Source organism: Mauremys reevesii, linkage group 21 (genome assembly GCF_016161935.1).
Source record: "Mauremys reevesii isolate NIE-2019 linkage group 21, ASM1616193v1, whole genome shotgun sequence".
In the NCBI taxonomy this organism is placed as follows: Eukaryota; Metazoa; Chordata; order Testudines; family Geoemydidae; genus Mauremys; species Mauremys reevesii.
In genome coordinates this window covers 24,671,966-24,691,554 of record NC_052643.1, presented here as the reverse complement: position 1 = coordinate 24,691,554, position 19,589 = coordinate 24,671,966, and the positions used below count along the sequence as shown (strand labels likewise).

The window sequence follows — 19,589 nt, the reverse complement described above, 5'->3', positions numbered from 1 at the left end:
TTGTTTTGGACCTCGCTTTTGCATTTGGCAAATAAATCATCCAATCATTGTGTGACCTGCTCCGGTACTCCAATACATGATGTTAGCCTGTGAGCCCTTGCCCTCTACCTGAGTGGTCTGAAGGTATCTACTGAAATATGACACGCAGGGAGCAGCTTTGATCTGTACTGTTCATTTCCCTACTGTTGTGTATTCAGTACCAAGGGGCAGGATCTGCTGCCTCTAACTCTTTGGTGGAGGAACCTTTATTCTAGCTTGGTTCTTAGACAATCAATTGGCAGTTGCTTCATAGAACTGAGAACCGGTGTGTTTCTGACAGTTCACAGAGACACCTAATGCTGACCCTTTTTTCCTGTGAGAGGGAGGACCATCTCCTCCGTGATGAGTTCTGGCCTTTGTTTACACCATCAAGAGCCATCTTAAGTTGTGACTACACTTTCTCCCACACCTGGGGTGTTGGGTTTTTTTTGTTACCTCATTTGAGACCCCACTAAGTCCAGGGGTTGTCTTGTGAACTCCTTGCATTAGCCAGAGAAAGCTTTTTCAAAGGAAAGCCATCCGTGAAGCAGTTCCCTTGTCCTCATTCAAGCATGCATTTGGGCAGAATTCCTCAGAGCATCAGAGCCTGATTCCCTGGGCACATTTTATTTATATTGATTGGGGTTCACTGCTTCGTGCCCTGCTGCTGGCATGCTTCAGTTGTGCCTGTGTTCCCATCTCTGTGTCCCCTCATTGGAATTAGTTGACCCTGGAGTGTTTTATTTATTTTATTTTGCCCCCTTCCCTCTTTCTATGGGGTGGCCATTGTCATTCCTGTGGGAGAACCCATCAAAGGTCAGATAAACCAACTCCTTTAACCACCATTAAACACAGACACACCCTGCTGCACCCTGAAATCCAATAGCCCAGTGGTCAGGGCACTCCCCTAGGATGAGACACTCTGCCTGATTTGGAGCAGGGACTTGAATCCGTCTCCCACTGCAAGGGGGGTCCCAAACCACCAGGCTATGAGGAATTCTGGGGTGGGGCTCTCTCAATCTCTCCTGTTGGAACTGTTCCACCGGTCTATGCAGCACCAGATCCTGGGCTCAGACAGGCCTATCAGATTAGACCCCTGCTAGGGAGATAGGTGGGGGAAGGCCTAGTTTGAGAATCCCCCCGGGGCTAAGGCAAGAGCTGCAGAGCACTTGTTAGGCATTTGGCAGTGTAAAGGCTTAGGCAGTTCTGTGCATGCCCATCAGTGGAACCCCAGGGACTTTTAGGGTCCTACAGGGTTAGCCAACAGCTGAACAGTGCTCTTGAGAAGGTCATTGGGTTAGATGGTCATTGGCAACTAGATGTTGGATTTAGGTGCCTAAAGAGGCAGTTGGGTGTCTACATCCCTTTGTGAATCTAGCCCTAACTACCTGAGTCATTTTTGAAAATTGAATTTAGACTTCTAAATCACTTAAGCATTTTTGAAAGTTTTACCCTATGTGACATGGATTTCCAATAGTGCTTTTGAAAATCCCATTATTCTGCTTATACTTGGGAGAGATTCTCAAACCACACCAACTATGAGGGATTTTCAGCACACTCATTCTCTTCAGTTAATCTCTCAGGCACTGGCCTGTACAATTACAGCAAGTCTCTGTCTCTGAGATATGAATAGACAAGTCTGTGATCATGTGCAAGTCAGGAGTCATTTGACAAGTGCAGAAAAGGTCATTGTGGCACTCTGTACCTCAAATCAGCACCCTGGAACCCCCATATTCACCACTGTCATTTATTTATGATTTGTTTTGTACAAAGTATGCCTTGTGATGTATAATTTTAAAAGTCTTGATCTGTTGACCATCAATATCCTGTTGGATTGTATGTGATATTGTTGTGTGTGGCGTTACAAAGTTTTGCTATATGTGTGCTACTGAAATATGTTGTGAGGTTGAGAACACCCACAACCAGCCTTTCAGGTACAACAGTGGAGTAGTCAGATATGCTGATGGCCCATTAAAGAGAAGCCACTATCCCAGGAATTGTATACAATGAAGATGTCTCAGAAAGAGTACGGAGACAATGGAGAATGCTTAACCAAGGGGGGGAAACTACACTTACTACTTAGAATCATTAAAATCTATCTCCGTAGTTAATAAATCTGTTTTATATTTGACCTAAAACAGTGTGTTTTGGTGGAAGCGCTTGGGAAATCTCAGCTCAGTTACAAAGGCTAGTGTGTGTCCTGTCCATATCGAGGGGGGACAACTTACACTGGTCAGGCTTCTGACTAGGGCAAGATGGTACAGTTCTGGGGTACAAGGCTGAGAAGCTGGGGGGAATTGGCTGGGGCGTCTCTATTGTTGGTTCATGAGTTCAGGGCTGGAGCACCCATGGGGAAAAAATGGTGGGTGCTGAGCCTCCCGCCCACCAGCAGGCCCCATGGCTCAGCACCTCCTCCTCCTCCCACCCACCACAAACAGCTGGTTCATGGTGTGCTGGGGGGGGGGAGCCAGGATGCAGCACTCTAAAGAGAGGGGGTGGAACTGGGTGGGAAGAGGCGGGGTGGGGGTAGAGCAGGGGCAGGCAGAACCAGGGTGTCCGTGGGGCTTGGGGGAAAGGGTTGAGCACCCCAGCACTTTGAAAAGTTGGCGCCTGTGCTTTGGTCTCACCCACTATGGTCGTTCTTATGTGGGACAGAGGGCTCAGCGATCCCACAGTTCAGGTTGCATCCCAGGAACCCCATAACAGTCATCTTGGGACAGTTGATCCAGGAGAATGTTGTGTAACCAGTTCAGTCTAAGATGTGAGAATTCCCCCCTTCTTCAAGAGAAATTATCTTGGGTCCAAGATGATAGTGTGTTACTGGCTCTGGCTGACTATCACAGACTTGGCCCTTTCAATTTGTTGCGGTACAGGGAATATTTAATTGAACACTAATTTCCCATAAGTTGATATTCCCTCCTTGCGTAGAGGATTTTAAAGACCAGGATTGTACTTGGTTATCTTCCTTGAGATCTGATGGGGGAGCATTTTTTACCAACCAGCTATGACCAAAAGCACCTCTGTATTCACACCCTCCATGGCTATTGTAATAATCTTTGTGCAAAATATGCCTTGTGAGGTGGTATTTGAAAACTAATAACTCACTGGTCAATAGTTTCATAGTGAAATGTGTGTAGCAACATTATATGTGATGTTGTTAGCATACGTCCAAAACCCTGCCTATGCAAAAGTTGTTAAACAGGCCTATCCTAAAACAAAGGAGTGTGTTTACCTCAGTTTACATGTAAGTAGTAAACCAGGTCCTCAGACAGCAGGGGGAGGAGATGGCAGGAGAGACAGCAAATTTGCATTTAAGCAAACAGGCATGGAGCCTTCCCTTCACCACCAGACTCCATGTCAACTTCTTTACTGCTTGAGTAAACCTAACTTTGAATGGTAACCCCCCAAGGTTCACTGGACTATAAAAGAAGGGGCAGAACCCCGAGTTTTCTCTTTCACTTAAGAAGACAACGGCACCAGCCCATTGGGGTCTCTGGGAGAGATCCTGACCAAGGAAAGGGTCAGTCACCATCTTGCAGGAACACTGTGGGTGAGAAAGGTCATCTTAAACAGAGCCTTGAACCAGAACTTGCTCGATTAAGTTTTAGACTTTTAGATGCATTTTCATTTTTATCTGCTTGTAACCATTTCTAACTTTCTCGGCTATGTGATTTCACTTAAAATCCAATCTTCTTTTGTCAATAAACTTGTTTTATTTTTAATCTAAACCAATCCAGAGCCGTGTTTGAACTGGACTGTTTGGTAACTCTAGTTAAACTAGCAAACTTGAATAGTGACTCCTTACAGGGGCAACAGATCTTAATATCTGAACTGTCCAGGAGAGGGCTGGGCTGTGCAGAACACACATTTTTGGGAAAACTTGGTACTGGGAGTGTGTTGGGGTCTCCCTACCATTAGTAACCAAGGCTGCTTGGCTAGAGTGTTGCTGACAGGCTGCTGGGGTCAGAGATACTGGACCAAGGCTGCAGCTATAGAAAGACACAAAGGGTCTGACCTGCATGTGTTTTGGCTGGTTGTGAGTGGCCAGGTTGGGAGCTACAACAGCAAAGCTTCGTGAGGCACCCAAGTTTGTGAGGTGGATGGTGACAGACCCCCTTGCTGGTCTGGATTGCACCCCAGAATCTGACACCAGCATCCAGTTTTGCCTTCTGTTTTGTACTGGTCATCAACTGTTTTATCCTGTGGTGGCACAGAGAGATTTCAGGCAACACCATTGTCACTGCAGAGACTCAGGTGCAATATGTATCATATTGAAAAAAATAGGTCAATGAATTCAAGCCTTCTCTTCCACTGGCAGCTGTTCTTCCTGTGAACTTTCCAACCCTTATTACTGCTGAATTTTGTGGGATGTTCCACATTTTTGCTGATTCAGGCTTCCTGTCACCCTGGACCACAGAGGTAGGCAATGTTCTACAGACAAGAGAAAGAGAGCACTACCAAATAAATGGATAAATGGGATGACCTGGATAATTACAGGTTTGGCAGCTGACAGTGATGCCAGGCAAACTAATGGAAAGACTAATTAATGGAGTTCCATATCAAAGGAGGGTAATATAATTAATGCTAATCAACATGGGTTTATGGAAAATAGATCCTGGCACACGAACTTGATAGCTTTTTATGACAAGATTACAGGTTTGGTTGATAAAAGTAATAGTATTGATGTAATATATATAGTCTCTAAAGCATTTGACTTGGTATGGCACAACATTTTGATTAAGAAACTAGAAAGATACAGAATCAACATGGTACATGTTTAAAACAACTGGTTAACTGAAAAATACTAGCTAGACATTTACAGTCTATGTTGTCAGCTTACATAAATCAGGATCAAACTGGATAGACAAATGGCAGACAATATTCAGACAGTACTTAAAATCATCTCCAGCCCTACATTTCGATGGTTCTATAATGCCAGATTTAAAAAAAAAATCAGTTTCTCATTATTGCTAGATGCAGTGAAAGCCTTTGAGGGGAACTTTCTGTTTCATGTCCTGTCCCATACAGACTTTGGCCTCCAGTTCATTAAGTAGATCTCTGCTCTTTACATTAGTCCAAAAGCCACTGTGCCAGTTAATGGGGTGAACTCTCCCCTTTTGAATTACACAGAGGGAGCAGACAGGGATATCCTTTGTTTCCTTTACTTTTTCACTGGCCATGGAGCCTTTTGCACAGAGGATAAGGAACAATGGCTTCGTAACAGGAACAGAACTTTCAGGAACAAATCAGAAAATGGCATTGTATGTACATGATGCAATATTTTCTTATCTAAACCAAATATTTCCCTAAAATTAGTTTCCAAAATAATCTAGGATTTTGGGAAAGTGTCTGGGTTTAAAGTAAATTGTGTCAAATCTGAAATGCTAACTATAAAATTTCAAGACACTGAAAAGTCACTCCAAGAAACATTTGGGTACAAATTGGCAAATTTCAACCTAGAGGAGCGCTATGATTTAAATGTCAAACCTCTACTTCAGCTAATGAAAAAAGATCTCAGGGGCTGGGGGAAGTATACCATTTTTTGGTTGGGAAGAATAGCCACAGTCAAACTGAATATTCTACCAAGAGATCTTTCTAGTTTCAAAATCTTTCTTTGATTGTTCCAGATAAAACACTAGCGGGAATACAGAGGATGTAATTAGAATTCATATAGAATAAGAAAAGAGAGTGAGAATAGATCATTTATACAGACCCATTACACAGGGTGGAATGGCTGTTCCAAATAATTTATGGTACTATTAAGACAGTCAGTTCAAAGCAGTAGTGGATTGGGGGTGCTCTAATCCCAACACTGATTTTTTATTGAATAAAAAAATTGCAGTAGTGTAAACAGCGCTAGCTACCATGGATTAATTAAAAAAAAATCACCCCCTCCAGAAATTTACACACATAAAATCATAGAATATCAGGGTTGGAACGGACCTCAGGAGGTCATGTAGTCCAACCCCCTCCTCAAAGCAGGACCAAACCCCAACTCCCCCCTCCCCCAGGATTGGGCTCACAACCCTGGATTTAGCAGGCCAATGCTCAAACCACTGAGCTATGCCTCCCCCCACTCTTTAGTGAAGGCTACTCTATGGGCTTGGGATAGCACTAGAGATAAGCTAAACTCTTTTTCCTCACCAATGACACCCATTGCAAATAATCCAGAACTTTATCCAAATTGCAAACTGGAGAGCTTCAAAGACTGGGAGAGCCAAGGAATACACACAGTTGACCAGCTATTCAGTAAAGAAACTTCTAACTTATTTAAGGATCAAAATTAATGTTAACTGGACCACTTCCCCTGGTACCAGTACTTTCAAGTCAGGCATTGTGTTTCTCAACTTTCTAGACAAACTGTTTTATACAGAAAGCTAATTTTAATAGAAGCAATGGCATCCAGTCAATTAGGAAGCAAAAAAATTATAACATCAATTGCTGCAGACAGCTTTCCTAACAAATAAGTGTCCCTGTATGACACACCGGGAAAAGGATACGGATAGCCAATTTACCCACGAGGTATGTGATTTGATGTGGAAAGAGGACCGGCAACCTCAGTGTCAGGCACAATAAAATAAAATTTCCTTAAGATGCTTTCAATGGTACCTCATGCCAGTCAGATTGGGGGGGGGGGGGGGGGAGATGGAATGGGGATAAATGTTGAAGAAATTGTGGTGAAAAAGATGAGTTATGCTTATATGGTGGCCATGTCTGGTCATTTGAGGGTACTGGGATGCAAGCTGTAACCAAATATCACAAATTGCTGGATATTTATTACCAAATGATCCCTTGGTAATCCTCCTGGTGCTTCCTCATGGAAAGGGTCACACAAAGGGAAATTAATTAATCTCTCTTCTGCTACTAGCTCTCGGCTGTTAGCTTCTCACTGGAAAAAGAATAGCCCAACCATAGAGAACTTATTAAAAAAAAAAAAAGGAAACTGTGGTTATGGAAAAATTAACACACAAATTGCCCAGCAAAATAAACAGAGATAATTAGATATTTGGTTACCTTTTATTCAGTACTCAAAGTACATTCACCTGCCAAAAAAAAGCACACCTGTCCAAGAATCCAGCCTGAAATAGTCTAACTGAACAACACTGCACAAACATTTAACAAAATGCTTTATTTACACTGGAACTTTTTTTTTTAAAGTTGTACATCCTGAATATCAGAAACTTCTGTAGAAGTGCCAGCAGCACAGATATGGCCTGCAGGAAAAGACTGGGACAGCCACAGTAATGGGTAACAAGGGACCCATCTGAATTCGGAAATACAGAATCCTCTATTCTTCCAGCAGTTACTTTCTTGGGCTTTTTGGTTTACTTGCATCTCCTACAGAATATGAAACTCTTCTCTCTTTGCAAAAGTCTACCTGGAAGTGGGAGGAGAAAGAAGATCAGTAATAGTAACAGCCATGTCAGAGTTCACAGAATCCTCTGACTAACTGATCCCCAAGAAGAACAGCTCAAGGGATGGAACAGAAACAGCTAAGAAATTTGGCACTTGTGCTCTGGGTTACATTGCTGTGCAGTGGGACTCAGCTGAGCCACACTGTCTGTAGCTGTATCTCAGCTAGTCCCTGTCAGGGACATGGGAATGCCACAATCCTGGGGCCATGGAATCTGCAGCAGAATCTCAGCTTTAATTAAAAAATTATGCTCCCAGCCACCACAGCTGCAAAAGCAGCTTTGAAAACTGTGAGCAGAGTGTAAATGCCTGCCCAGGTCTGTAAGCAACTTAACGCCCGCCTCTGGGTGAAGCGTGCTCCATGCATCAGCCCAGTGGAGGAGCTGAAACCTCAAGATGGCAATTTCAACGTCAACATTATTAACGATTTCACTGTTCATCATCTTAGCACAACTACTCAGCTAACAGGAACTGCGAACTGGGGAGAGGAAGCAGCACAGAATGATATTACTTACCTACCACAGCTGGAGGCTTCATTTATTGAGGGCCCGACCCTGTAAAGCACTGAATGCCTTCTCTAAGGGGCTGAGGGCACTCAGCACCTTCCAGGATCGGGTCCTAAATGTCTGCAAAGCACTGTGGATCTAAACCCTTACTTGTGTTGTCTCTATGCAGATATTTAGGAAATGATTTGGGCTTAGCTTGTTTTCAGAAAGCAGTTCCGTTCATCTTGCAGATGATATGAGTGGAGAGGAATAGTATGCAGTGCCTCCATGCCACTAGCTGCTTGTTAAAATCTGAAAGTCGGTGGCTAAAAGGCTAACCAAAAAAAAATATGTTTGGCAAATTCATTTTCAAGTCAAGTTGCAGATTGACATGCTGCAATCTGCGCACACGTGTTGAAACGCTTTTTGTCTGGGATGAAGTAGCTGGATGAGTGGGGAAGACAGCACTATACTTTAATACAAGGTCCCTGGTACTGTCCATGACCTTAAGTACCAACGACTATGTGAGCAAGCCAAGGTGGCCAGTAAGTGCTAGAAACACCTGACCATGGATCAGGAGAATGGTACCTTCTGTAGTCAGAAGAGAGGATGTACCATGTGTCAGCAACCTGATTTTCAGGAGCTGACAAGACCCCTCCCCATCCTGACAGCAAGTGCTTCAACTTCACAACACATAAGGCCCCAGGAGGTACAATGCCAAAGCTGCCTTGAATTCGGAAATACAGAATCCTCTATTCTTCCAGCAGTTACTTTCTTGGGCTTTTTGGTTTACTTGCATTTCCCACAGAATATGAAACTCTTCTCTCTTTGCAAGCTGGCAGAACCGCAAATTGTGAACTTCAAGGCAGTGACAGATGGGTTTCAATCACAATCACCTCTTATCAGATAGTTTCTCAGCCAAACTGATGAAGACTGACAGACCTACCGAGATTTCTGCATTTATTGCTCTACATTTCACCACACTGCGAGATGACCACTGGCAGTTTGGGTTTGTTATTTGGACCAGTAGGTACATTCTGGGGGGACAAAAAATCCACACGGTTACAAGGTATAAATACACAGCAAGTTAGTGGGAGTCACAAGCTATTTTGAGGCTGGATAAGAGACGCGTGCTAACTGAGCCTCACAAATATGGAGGAACTGCACTTGGACTATGTCTGACTCATGACTGCTGCTCTTTCATTTCCTCTTCTCTTCTGCAGCAATGTCCTTGGACAATTCCCTAGAGCCAGCTAACTGCCTCTTTACTGCAGAGCTGTGAGACATGGGAGAGACTCCGACCTCACAAATGGGGAACAAAGTGAGAGGCAGCAAAGATACATGTAGCTTCCAGTGAGATGCAATATGGATCATGTCACTTGAGATTTCTTTGGCTTTAAGTCTTTGATACTGTAATTAGTGTCATTTTAAAGAGAAAAGCAACCCCACATTTGTACAGAAGGGGGAGCTATTCAGTAAGGGTGCACAAGGTGCATCCTCAGAAATCACACATCATTCTGGGCTTGGGCCAATGCTCTTTGTGTGTGTCACTTAATTCCTTTCTACTATGCCCATCATGGGCATCCTACAAAAAAGGCACACAGTCATCCTCCTTTTGTTTATTAAAGTACTTCTGGTGGGAAACACTGCAAGACGAATCTCCTTCCGGTCTCCAGCCCTGCTTATAACAACTAAACTACGTGGCAGTTTTGGTCTCTTCTATGTTGGCTACACCTCCAATTTACTGCAATCAGATAAGGTGATCAGGCAAAGTTTACACTTTCTGTATAGCTAACAGAAAATTTTAACAAAAGTCACCTACCCAGTGGTTTTCTTAAAACAGAGCTAGTAATAAAGGAATTGTGCTGTATGATTCCCAGCATGAGACCTTCTCGGTGAAGGTTAACATGAGGCTTTAGCGGAGCTGTTGTCAGCTCTGTAATGTCTTTTCCCCTCTGGATTAGCATTCACACACTATTCCTGGCTCAGCTCTGGGATCCACCTTTTGCACTCAAGCACCCAGTCAGAAAGCAGAATGCCAGGGGTGCTCTGCCTGTTCAGCCATCCATCACAGTGGTACACTGACACTTTACAAGAGTATATTAACAGGCCCTGTGTGTTTATTAGCCACACACCATTTAAATATGGCATTCACTGATCAACAGATGTGTGTATCTGCAGCACCTGGAAACCATTTGGAAACCTTGTTTAATATTGATTATTAGAAGGCGTCAATTAGATTTCAACTGAAGAACTCAGGGAATTTATCATCCCCTTCACATTACCAAGCAGTATCACAGAACCAATCTCCCTTACACTCCTGTTCTCAACTTGTAAATCAAACAGGTTTCCAGAAAGGACTCTATGCGCCACAACCAAACCCATCTGAACAAGCTTCCCCAGTCACTGACTGGCTACTCCAACTGCACAGCACAAAACTCCCTGTGTCTTGCAAAGTAAATCTACAGGACGGACTCCCTCACTGCAGAGGGCACAACCCCTGCAAGGAGCTCCCTGGCACTACTGTTACATCACTATCCTGCACATGGACAGGGAGGGAACATGAAGCCCAGATTACTGCCACATGCGATTATCTAGCATGCACATTCCTGAACAGGAAGGGGAACTAAACTTACTTCAATTTTTCTCATGACAAGGAGCCCATCAACGATTTTACCTGTAAAGGAAAAGAATATTTACTAGTAGCAGTTCTATAATGAACTTATTCACCTTTTCTGTAGTCCCAGATTGTCAAGTACAGATGATACTTTAATTTCTCATACCCCTGAGACAGGGCCGCCCAGAGGGGGGGGCAAAGGGGGCAATTTGCCCCGGGCTCCGCAGGGGCCCCCAAGAGAACAGCGGAGGCTCCCGCCTCCGCCCCCTCCTGGAGCCCTAAGGCATCAAGCAGCGTATCTCCGGTGGGGCCTCTGAGCCCTGCCCCGCTCAGAGCCGCATGGGGAGGGGGCGGGGCTGGGAGCTCCGGGCTGAGCTCAGCGCCCTCCGCTCGGCGTGAGCTCGCAGCCCAGCCCCCTGGCCACGCGGCTCTGAGCGGGGCAGGGCTCAGGCGCCGCCGGAGACACGCTGCGGCTGTTCAGCCGAGGCGCTGAGGCTGCGCGTGAGGAGGGAGCCGGGGGTAAGAGGCTGGGGCCGGGGGGGTTGGCTAAGGGGCAGGGAGTCCTGGGGACAGTCAGGGCAGAGGTTGGGGGAGGGGGCAGGGAATGGGGGGGTTGGATTGTGGGTGTTCTGGGGGTGGATAGGATCAGGGCTGCCCAGAGGGGCGGGGCAAGAGGCGCAGGAGCTTCTTCACTCCCGGTCTTCGCCGGGGGTCCCTTCGCTCCGGGGCAGAAGGACCCCCACTGGCGATACCGCCAGTGGGACCGCGCCGACGTCCAGCCCGGTCTTCGGCGGTAATTCGGCGGCGGGGGGCCCTTCTGTTCCAGGACCCGCCGCTGAAGTGCCCCGAAGACCCGCGGTGGGGAGCCCCCCACCGCCGAATTACCGCTGAAGACTGGGCTGCATGTCGGCGGCGGGTCCCGCCGCGGTAATTGGCGGTGGGGGCTCCCGCGCAGTCTTCGGGCACTTCCGGCGGGTCCCGGAACGGAAGGGCCCCCCGCCACCGAAGACCCCGGGCCCCTGGAATCCTCTGGGCGGCCCTACCCTGAGATTCCTTTGCTTTGGACTTGGCTACCTCTCCATGCACCATTTTTTGCTCCAGTGATGTCTCTCACCCATTTATAACTATTGGACACCAGTGGCAGCGGGAAGCAGAGTGACCCAGCCTCAGCCTGCTCCGCTCCCCCAGCTCCCTGTCCTGTTGCTTGGGGGAGGGGGCTTGAAGGGAGGGGTCAGGCCCACCCCCGCACTCACAGCAGTGGCGGCTGGGAGCTGGCAGAACGGGCTGGGGCCGGGTCGCTCTACTTCTCGCCGCTGCCGCTGGTGAGTGCGGGCCTGACCCTTTCTGCCAGCTCCAGTACCCCTGCTAATCCCGCGGGCCGCGTCGCTCACGGGAGGGGTGGAATGGAGGTGGAGTGAGGGCAGAGCAGGGGTGGGAAGAGGTGGGACTTAGAGGAAGGGGTTGAATGGGGGCAGGGCGGAGGCAGAGCACGGGGGCTGGGGCTGGCCGCTGGAGCCAGCTCCATATACGCAGCATGCAGCTGCTTAGGGCACCACAAAATTTGATGCCCCAAATTACTGGTGCCCTACGCACCTGCGTATTCTGCATATACCTAAGGATGGCCCTGCCTGTGGGGTTGTTATAGATCTGATAAAGGGTTCATAAATAATACAACTACAACCTTCCCAGACATGGGGCTGGTGTCTGTATCTTCAGGACAGGCAATGTGCATCTTCCCAGCAGGTAGAGCCTGCATGGAAATCAGACTGAGACACAGCCCTCTCTGGTGTATTATTAGAAATAATCCCACTGATGGAGATGCAGTTTGTGTTGTTTGTGAACAGCAAAAATGGCTATTATCAAATATTTATATTGCATGGTGCCTGGAGGACCCAATATTATACATTAGTTCAGTAATAAGATGACACAGACCCGCCCGTGAGATCTTACTGACACAAAACGTGTGGCTTTCTAAAATTACAGTATGAAAACTCTAGTGTCACTGCTAGTTCACCACGACACACAAAATAAGCATCAGTTCTCCCCATCTTTCCCTCAGACTGGCTGATTTATTACTGCTTTCACAATAGCAGCAGGTTTCGAGGCAGATTTCCATAGAAGCTCTGACTCCACTTGCATAAGATTAATGGGAAACGACAACAAAAACCATGTGGTTGCACCAGAAGGGGTAAATGATCAGGATATCACACTGTGCTGCAGCTACTCACCAAACACAACATGCTTCCCATCCAGCCAGTCACATTTGGAGCACGTGATGAAGAACTGACACCCGTTTGTACTTGGACCACTGTTTGCCTGATTGAAAATGCAAAAACAAAACACACAAAAAAATTAGGGAATAGAACATCTCAAGCCAGAGACGCCTGAAATGAGAGCGAGCTGTCACTCCTGGACTAGATTCTAAAGTTTATATTAGCGCCACATTATGTGGAGCAAAGAAAAAAGCAAGAAGTACCAAGTGCTATGATGGGGACTGTGGCCTCAGAGCCCTTGCTGAGCAATAACAGATCATCTGAATCTAATATGTGGATAGTTCTCTGAAAACATCCACACAATGTGCAGTGGCAGTCAAAAAAGCCAACAGAATGTTGGGCATCATTAAGAAAGGGATAGATAATAAGATAGAAAATATATTGCCTCAGTATAAATCCAGGATACACCCACATCTTGAATACTGCATGCAGATGTGGTCGCCCCATCTCAAAAAAAGATATATTGGACTTGGAAAAGGTTCAGAAAAGGGCAACAAAAATTATTAGGGGTATGGAATGGCTGCTGTTTGAGGAGAGATTAACAAGAATGGGACTTTTCAGCTTGGAAAAGAGACGACTAAGGGGGGATATGATAAAGGTCTATAAAATCATGACTGGTGTGGAGAAAGTAAATAGGAAGTGTTATTTACTCCTTCTCATAACACAAGAACTAGGGGCCACCAAATGAAATTAATAGGCAGCAGGTTTAAAACAAACAAAAGGAAGTATTTTTTCACATAACACACAGTCAACCTGTGGCACTCCTTGCCAGAGGATGTTGTGAAGGCCAAGCTATAACAGGGTTTAAGAAAGAACTAGATAAATTCATGGAGGATAGGTCTATCAATGGCTATTAGCCAGGATGGACAGGAATGGTGTCCTGAGCCTGTTTGACAGAAGCTAGGAATGGGTGACAGGGGATGGATCACTTGATTATTCCTTGTCCTGTTCATTCCTTCTAGGGCACCTGGCATTGGCCACTATCGGAAGACAGGCGACTGGGCTAGATGGACCTTTGGTCTAACCCAGTATGGCCGTTCTTATGTTATTTGTGAGTGTGTGCAGCCAGCTGAATCACAGAGATTCTTCTGTGGCTCTGTAAGAGCTTCGGGGCCAGCATAATACTGAGTTGAGATCCATAACATCACACTGTGTTCTTGGGGGAAGGGTATGTTCTTTGTATTGATGACACTTACTGCATCATAGAATTGTGTCAGGTGAAGCTGAAAATTTAGGGATCTGTGTAGGGGACAGTTATGGCTTTCTGCAGTTGAGAAGGGCGTTTAGGATTATAGGATAAACAGGTTAGCTGGATGTCTCTGCTAAAATAATCAGCAGTGAAACAGTTAATGATGAAATTTATGTAGCCCTCTACAGGTTTCGGAGTTAACAGGGCTCTGCTAGGTGTGGTGTCTCTCAAAGCTGTCATTTCAGGCTGTCTCAGGAAGCTATCACTGCATCAATTATACTTGGTTCATGTTTTCGAGGTTCTCTTTGCAGCCAGGCGGTGGCCCAGAAACAGGTTACTTAAATTAACACTGAGAAAGGAGAATTCTGCAACAAATTCTTCAGCTTCAGAATCACAGACTATCTGGGGTTCTGCCCAGTCATGTTCCAGAACAACTGTGCATTATGGGGATACCATCCCCTGAAATAGCTAGTTGGTGACAACATACTGCGCTAGATAGATCTTTCGTCTGGTCCAGCATGGCATTTTGTATGTTCCAACCTACATACCTCATGATGGTGGCTGTTTCTATGAAATGAAGCCTGGAGCATATATTATACAAGATTCAAGCACTATTTCTATAGCTATTCAATTCCCTGACTCAACATTAGTTGGGGTGATGTTTAATAACCATTAGTGGGTAGAGAAGAAAGACTTACTGGAGTGCAAAAATATGTAAGACCAAATAATTCTACAAGCAGAGCAAATTAAACCTACCCCAACAAGTCTAATAGATAAAGGTAAATTATTGACTGGACTGCTACCTTGAGTCATGTTCATTAGCACCTTATGCCATTAATGGTTCCACTGAAGTCAATGGGAGCTACTTACAGAGTAAAATACTGCTCAACATGACTAAGAGTAGCAGAATCTGGCCCTAAATGAGCATTTTTCAGACATTCTATGCAAGGTAGGAGACTTCTGTGAGCCAGGAGATAAGCTAAGAATATCTCCACAAAGGAGCATAGAGCCATTGTAGTCCTACTATTTTGTCTTCTTATACTTACCATAGACAACAGCCCAGGAGCAGAATGTCTGAGTTTGAAGTTTTCATCTGCAAAGGGGCCCCGGTATATACTAGCTACTCCAGTACCATCTCCCTGTATAAAGAGGAAGGCAGGTGTTCAATCCCACCTCAATAAAAGTGAATTCTGTAGCATATATTTAAAATTCCCAAACAAACCACTTTGTTAAATCACAGTTTCAATTCAGAACATATTTCCATGTGAAAACCAGTGTTAACAAGAATGTTAGAATTGAAAACATCTGAACATTTTAGAGTAAGGAAACCAGGAGCCAATGTTCTAAAAGTAACTATGATTCAGCCCTTGCTACCTCGCCCGCCTTCCTCATACTAGCCAGAGACTTGCTCCCACTGCCACATGAAGCTACAGGAGAGCAACGACAGATAGTATCAAGTGGGGGGTGGAGTCCAGGTTTCAGAGCCAGGAGACAAGAGGTTATGGATGGTAGTGAGTGGATCATTTTAGGGCTTGTCTACACTTACATTTTATAGCGCTCTAATTTGCTGGCTCAAGGGTGTGAAAAATCACCCCTCTGGGCGCAGCAAGTCAGAGCGCTTTAAAGCGCTAGTGTAAACAGGCTCCCAGCGCTCAGAGCTAATCCCCTCATGGAGGTGGATTACCAGGAGCGCTGGGAGAACTCTCTCCCAGAGCTCATGCGCGACCACACTCGCACCTCAAAGCGCTGCCACAGGAGAGTTCCCCCGACAGCAATTTTAAGTTTCCAGTGTAGCCATGCCCTTAGACGCAGCAGACATTCTGGAGGAAACAGAAGGGAGGAGAGACGGGAAGGCGTGGGTGGGAAGTTTAAAAGGGTCACAGGTGACAAATGAGGCAGAGGTGGAGATGATGAAGGGTAAGCATGGTGGAAAGGGGGGGTTGGAGGAAGGCTCAGGGTTGAGGGCTAGCCTCAGCTGTTTTAAGAACAAAGAAGTGATCCCCTCTGCTGGCTTTTCCAATGGATGTCTGTCCATGAGGCCTCAGATGAGGTGCTTATGGGAAGCAGAGATTATAATTTTGCTGAAGTTCCAGCCATACTGAGGTAGCTTTTACTCGCCCTAACTGCCAGCATTCAGGCCTCAAAACAATTTATAAATTATACCAGAAGAGTATGTCACTTCTGCAGAAAAGAGGATGGAGAACATTGGTGTTATGTGGAATGAATTCTCCCATGGTCAGAGGCACCTCCAGCAGGCCACGGAAACCCCACTTTGCAGAGGATGGTTATTGCGGCAGAAGAGCCTGGCACCTCTCAACCAAGGAAAGGGAATTTTTGCATGTCAGAAATACATGATGATTTAGCTAATGCTGTTCCAGTTGCTGCAGAGAAAACATTTTGCCCAGTTCCCAGATATCTGTTTCCTAGCACATTCCAATTTATTCCAGTGCAGAGAGTAGGAAAACACCAGCGAAGCTTCTCAAGTAATATCTTCTCATAAGAGAAATAGTGAATAGAAAACAGATGACTATATACCCAGGAAAGAGAGCAAGACACCACCTCCTTTAAGAAAGGAAAAGAACACAAAGTACCTACGTTTACAAAGTCACCTCCCTGTATCATGAAATCCTTAATGACTCTAAAGTAATTAAAAAAAAAAAGAAGTTACTTTTTTCTGAAAAAACTTCTTTGGAAGCTTAATATGTCAGTGAAAAACAGAGATATTCCCCACAACAGTGAAAATGCATCAGGATTTGCAAACACATACATTCTGTAAACCAATATAGAATTCCCAATGTTTAAGCTAAAACAAATTGCGGCCTTTGGCGGTTAGATCTGGTGATGTACTCAAAAGGAACTGAACCCTGATCTCAAGAGAGGCAGAGAAAGGAGTAGGTACTGCCTGTATATTGGGTCAAAGGCACCTAGAAGGCTGTGGTTTCTCTCTGTGAGTACAACAGAAGGGCCAGCAAGAACTACAGCGGACAGTCACCCAAACGATACGTGCAAGACAGAGGTTACAGAAGGAAAACATAAATGCAGAGCTACTATTTTTTGATGTGTACAGTATGCCTCTTAGTTTAAATAAGTCCTTTAAAAGAGGGCTCCAGAATGCCTGTAGTTCACCAAGCTGTTTTAAGCATTAGAAGGAAAAGTATTTACCTGTGGAAAGTGCTCCCTTTGTAACCTATTGGAACACCATCTTTCCTACAAGAAAAAGAAAGGGCATTGGCAGTTCCTGCACGTCACAACACGAAAACCCCCAGGAGTCTTTAGTCCCAAGAGCTCCAAGCTGAGGAGATCAACTCCTATGTGCTGCCCTGACATGCTTCCCTCTCACACTGCTTGGGAGGGCAGCTTGTTTGGCAATATTGCAGTTTGTAGCCAATTGAGTCTGACAAACAGCAAAAATATTTTTATGTCAACAGAGTGTTTCCCAAGAGTCTTCATTTTGCATTCATGTAGGTAACAAGACAACATTGGCAGGAGGTTAAGAACAAGTACATCTATTTCCTATTGTCTGTCCATAACTCCCCCTGCTTGTGTGAACTTACTGCTTAAGAGGAGGCAGAAACTGATCCTACATACCTGAATTCACCTGTACAAAATTGCCTGAGAAGAAAAAACAACAAACAGCAGTGAGTGAGTCACTTTGAAAAGTTATTTGAAAATCAAGGACACAAATTATTACCCACTGAATATTTCACAGAAGAGGAATAGCAGGGATGTCCATTGTCAGAAGGAATAAATGACACTCTCTCTAGAAGCAGGTGCCATCAAGAGTTGTTAGTAACTTTCAGCTCCCCAGGTTTGTTTCTGCAGCTGGGAGAGGGATAGGCTCAGACGGATACTGGGGCTTGTAAGAGGCAGAAGTGGAACTGGGCAGCCCTTTGTGGAGGTCTGTGATGGACGAGGATACACTTGCTCATCTTGAGGGACTGGGCTGTCTGGTGTGCAGGACACCCTTCAGCCAGAGGGAAGCAAGCAGGGGGCCAAGTCAGTAAGTTGCTATCTCTCTCGTGTGCTGAGGTGCTATGGGAGGAAGGGGCAAACATGAACAGAGTGGGCTGCTGGGTTTCTGAGTCATGCACACATCTCCCAAGCAGGAACTGTTGACTCACTGCTCTTTTCTGAGCATGTGGGAGTAGCTGCTTGCGCCAGGCACTCCTTCCTTAGGAACTAGTAAAAGTCTAGCCAGTCTGAATGTACAGCTGAGTTTTGCTCACTTTGCGGACTGAATCTCAAGGATTAGCATAAAATTTGGTGCCTGGGTGGTGATGGGGAGATACAAGAGACACCACATCTGCTAGGCTATTTCCAATATGGAGACTTGATGTGGGGGATAAGAATCTTAATCCTACCCCTTACCTTTAGGGGACCAGCTAAAAGTAAAAGTTCAGAGGAAATTATTAATGTCTGAGGAGAAAAGTTTAGACAAACTTATGACTATTCCCACCCTCCCCAGAATGCTACTCAATGAAAGCAGGTGGTGGACAGGAGAAAACAGATGCTCAGAGCAGGATTTCCTAGAGGTGGAAAAAAATGGCCAGAGGTAACATTGGTCTGGCTTCTAGCAGCCCAGCAAGCAGGTACTTTTAGTCCTGTGCATCCTGTGCTCCAGATTCTAAGATTTAGTTTAATTTAAACCTCTAGTCTTGAATATTATAAAGACATCTTAAAACATAACCGGAGTGTAACTGATGCATTGATGTCTGGCTGGGTCTACAGAGAGCTTTGAGAAATGTGAACTACCCCTCTCATCTGAATGGGATATTGGCTCTGAAATCCAGTGAGGACAGTTTAATTGTCAACACTGTTAACAATTTCCTTGCTGATGAAAGCACATGTTAAAGAGGGCCGATCATGTGCAAGTGTGCAATCTGCTGCATGTGCCTTGGCAGAAACTTAGTGCACAACCACCCCTAAAATCTCTTCCCAATCAAACTCCCTGGGCACCGCGTAGCGCAGGGCTGCCCCACTACAGGGAGGGATGGTCAGGTATGGGGCTCTCCTACCATGAATTGCTGCATGACCACCCCCAGGCATTGGGCTGCCTCAGTGGGAGCAAAGTGCCACAGGCTACCTGAAATTCTCCGCCGTTTTGGGCACAACGTCAGCGAACAGCTCTACCTTCATACGGCCGATCTCCTGGGGGACAGAGAGCATCAGCGCCGGGCCCCGCACGCCTAAGGGCTACGACCCCCGCCCCTTCCCCCGGCCCGCCTCATCCCCTGGCCCGAGCCCCCTTCCCCCGGCCCGCCTCATCCCCTGGCCCGAGGCCCCTTCCCCCGGCCCGCCTCATCCCCTGGCCCGAGGCCCCTGGCCCGAGCCCCCTTCCCCCGGCCCGAGCCCCCGCACCCCGGCCCGCCCCTTCCCCCGGCCCGAGCCCCTCTACTCCAGTGGCCCAGCCCCGACCTGGCCGCCGATGCTGACATCGAAGAAGACCACGGGGTTGTTGGGGTTGGCTGCCAGCACCGCCATGGCGACCCACCCGGAACCGGAACCGGAACCAGAACCCGGCCACGGCCCTCCCTCGGCAACATGGCGGGCCTGCCCCAGACACGCGCGTGCGCAGCAACACGTGCTCCGCCGGG

The 19,589-nt window shown here is 46.2% G+C and overlaps 1 protein-coding gene across 2 annotated transcripts; it reads right to left on the bottom strand.

Annotated features, from left to right (window-relative positions):
• Positions 1-7,128: 7,128 nt before the first annotated feature.
• On the bottom strand, positions 7,129-19,585 carry PPIH (peptidylprolyl isomerase H). 2 transcript variants are annotated; one of them, XM_039508932.1, is made up of 10 exons: positions 19,411-19,573; positions 19,079-19,143; positions 17,584-17,607; positions 17,158-17,202; positions 16,591-16,633; positions 15,042-15,134; positions 12,762-12,849; positions 10,553-10,593; positions 8,863-8,953; positions 7,129-7,396 (listed from the first exon to the last, which is right to left on the bottom strand). In XM_039508932.1, exons 1-9 carry the CDS (start codon positions 19,474-19,476, stop codon positions 8,885-8,887), a joined length of 534 nt encoding a protein of 177 aa, XP_039364866.1. In that variant the 5' UTR covers positions 19,477-19,573; the 3' UTR covers positions 7,129-7,396; positions 8,863-8,884. The 2 variants fall into 2 exon arrangements, with proteins under 2 accessions (XP_039364866.1, XP_039364865.1); XM_039508931.1 differs by lacking the exon at positions 8,863-8,953 and having other exon boundaries at positions 19,411-19,585.
• Positions 19,586-19,589: the final 4 nt, after the last annotated feature.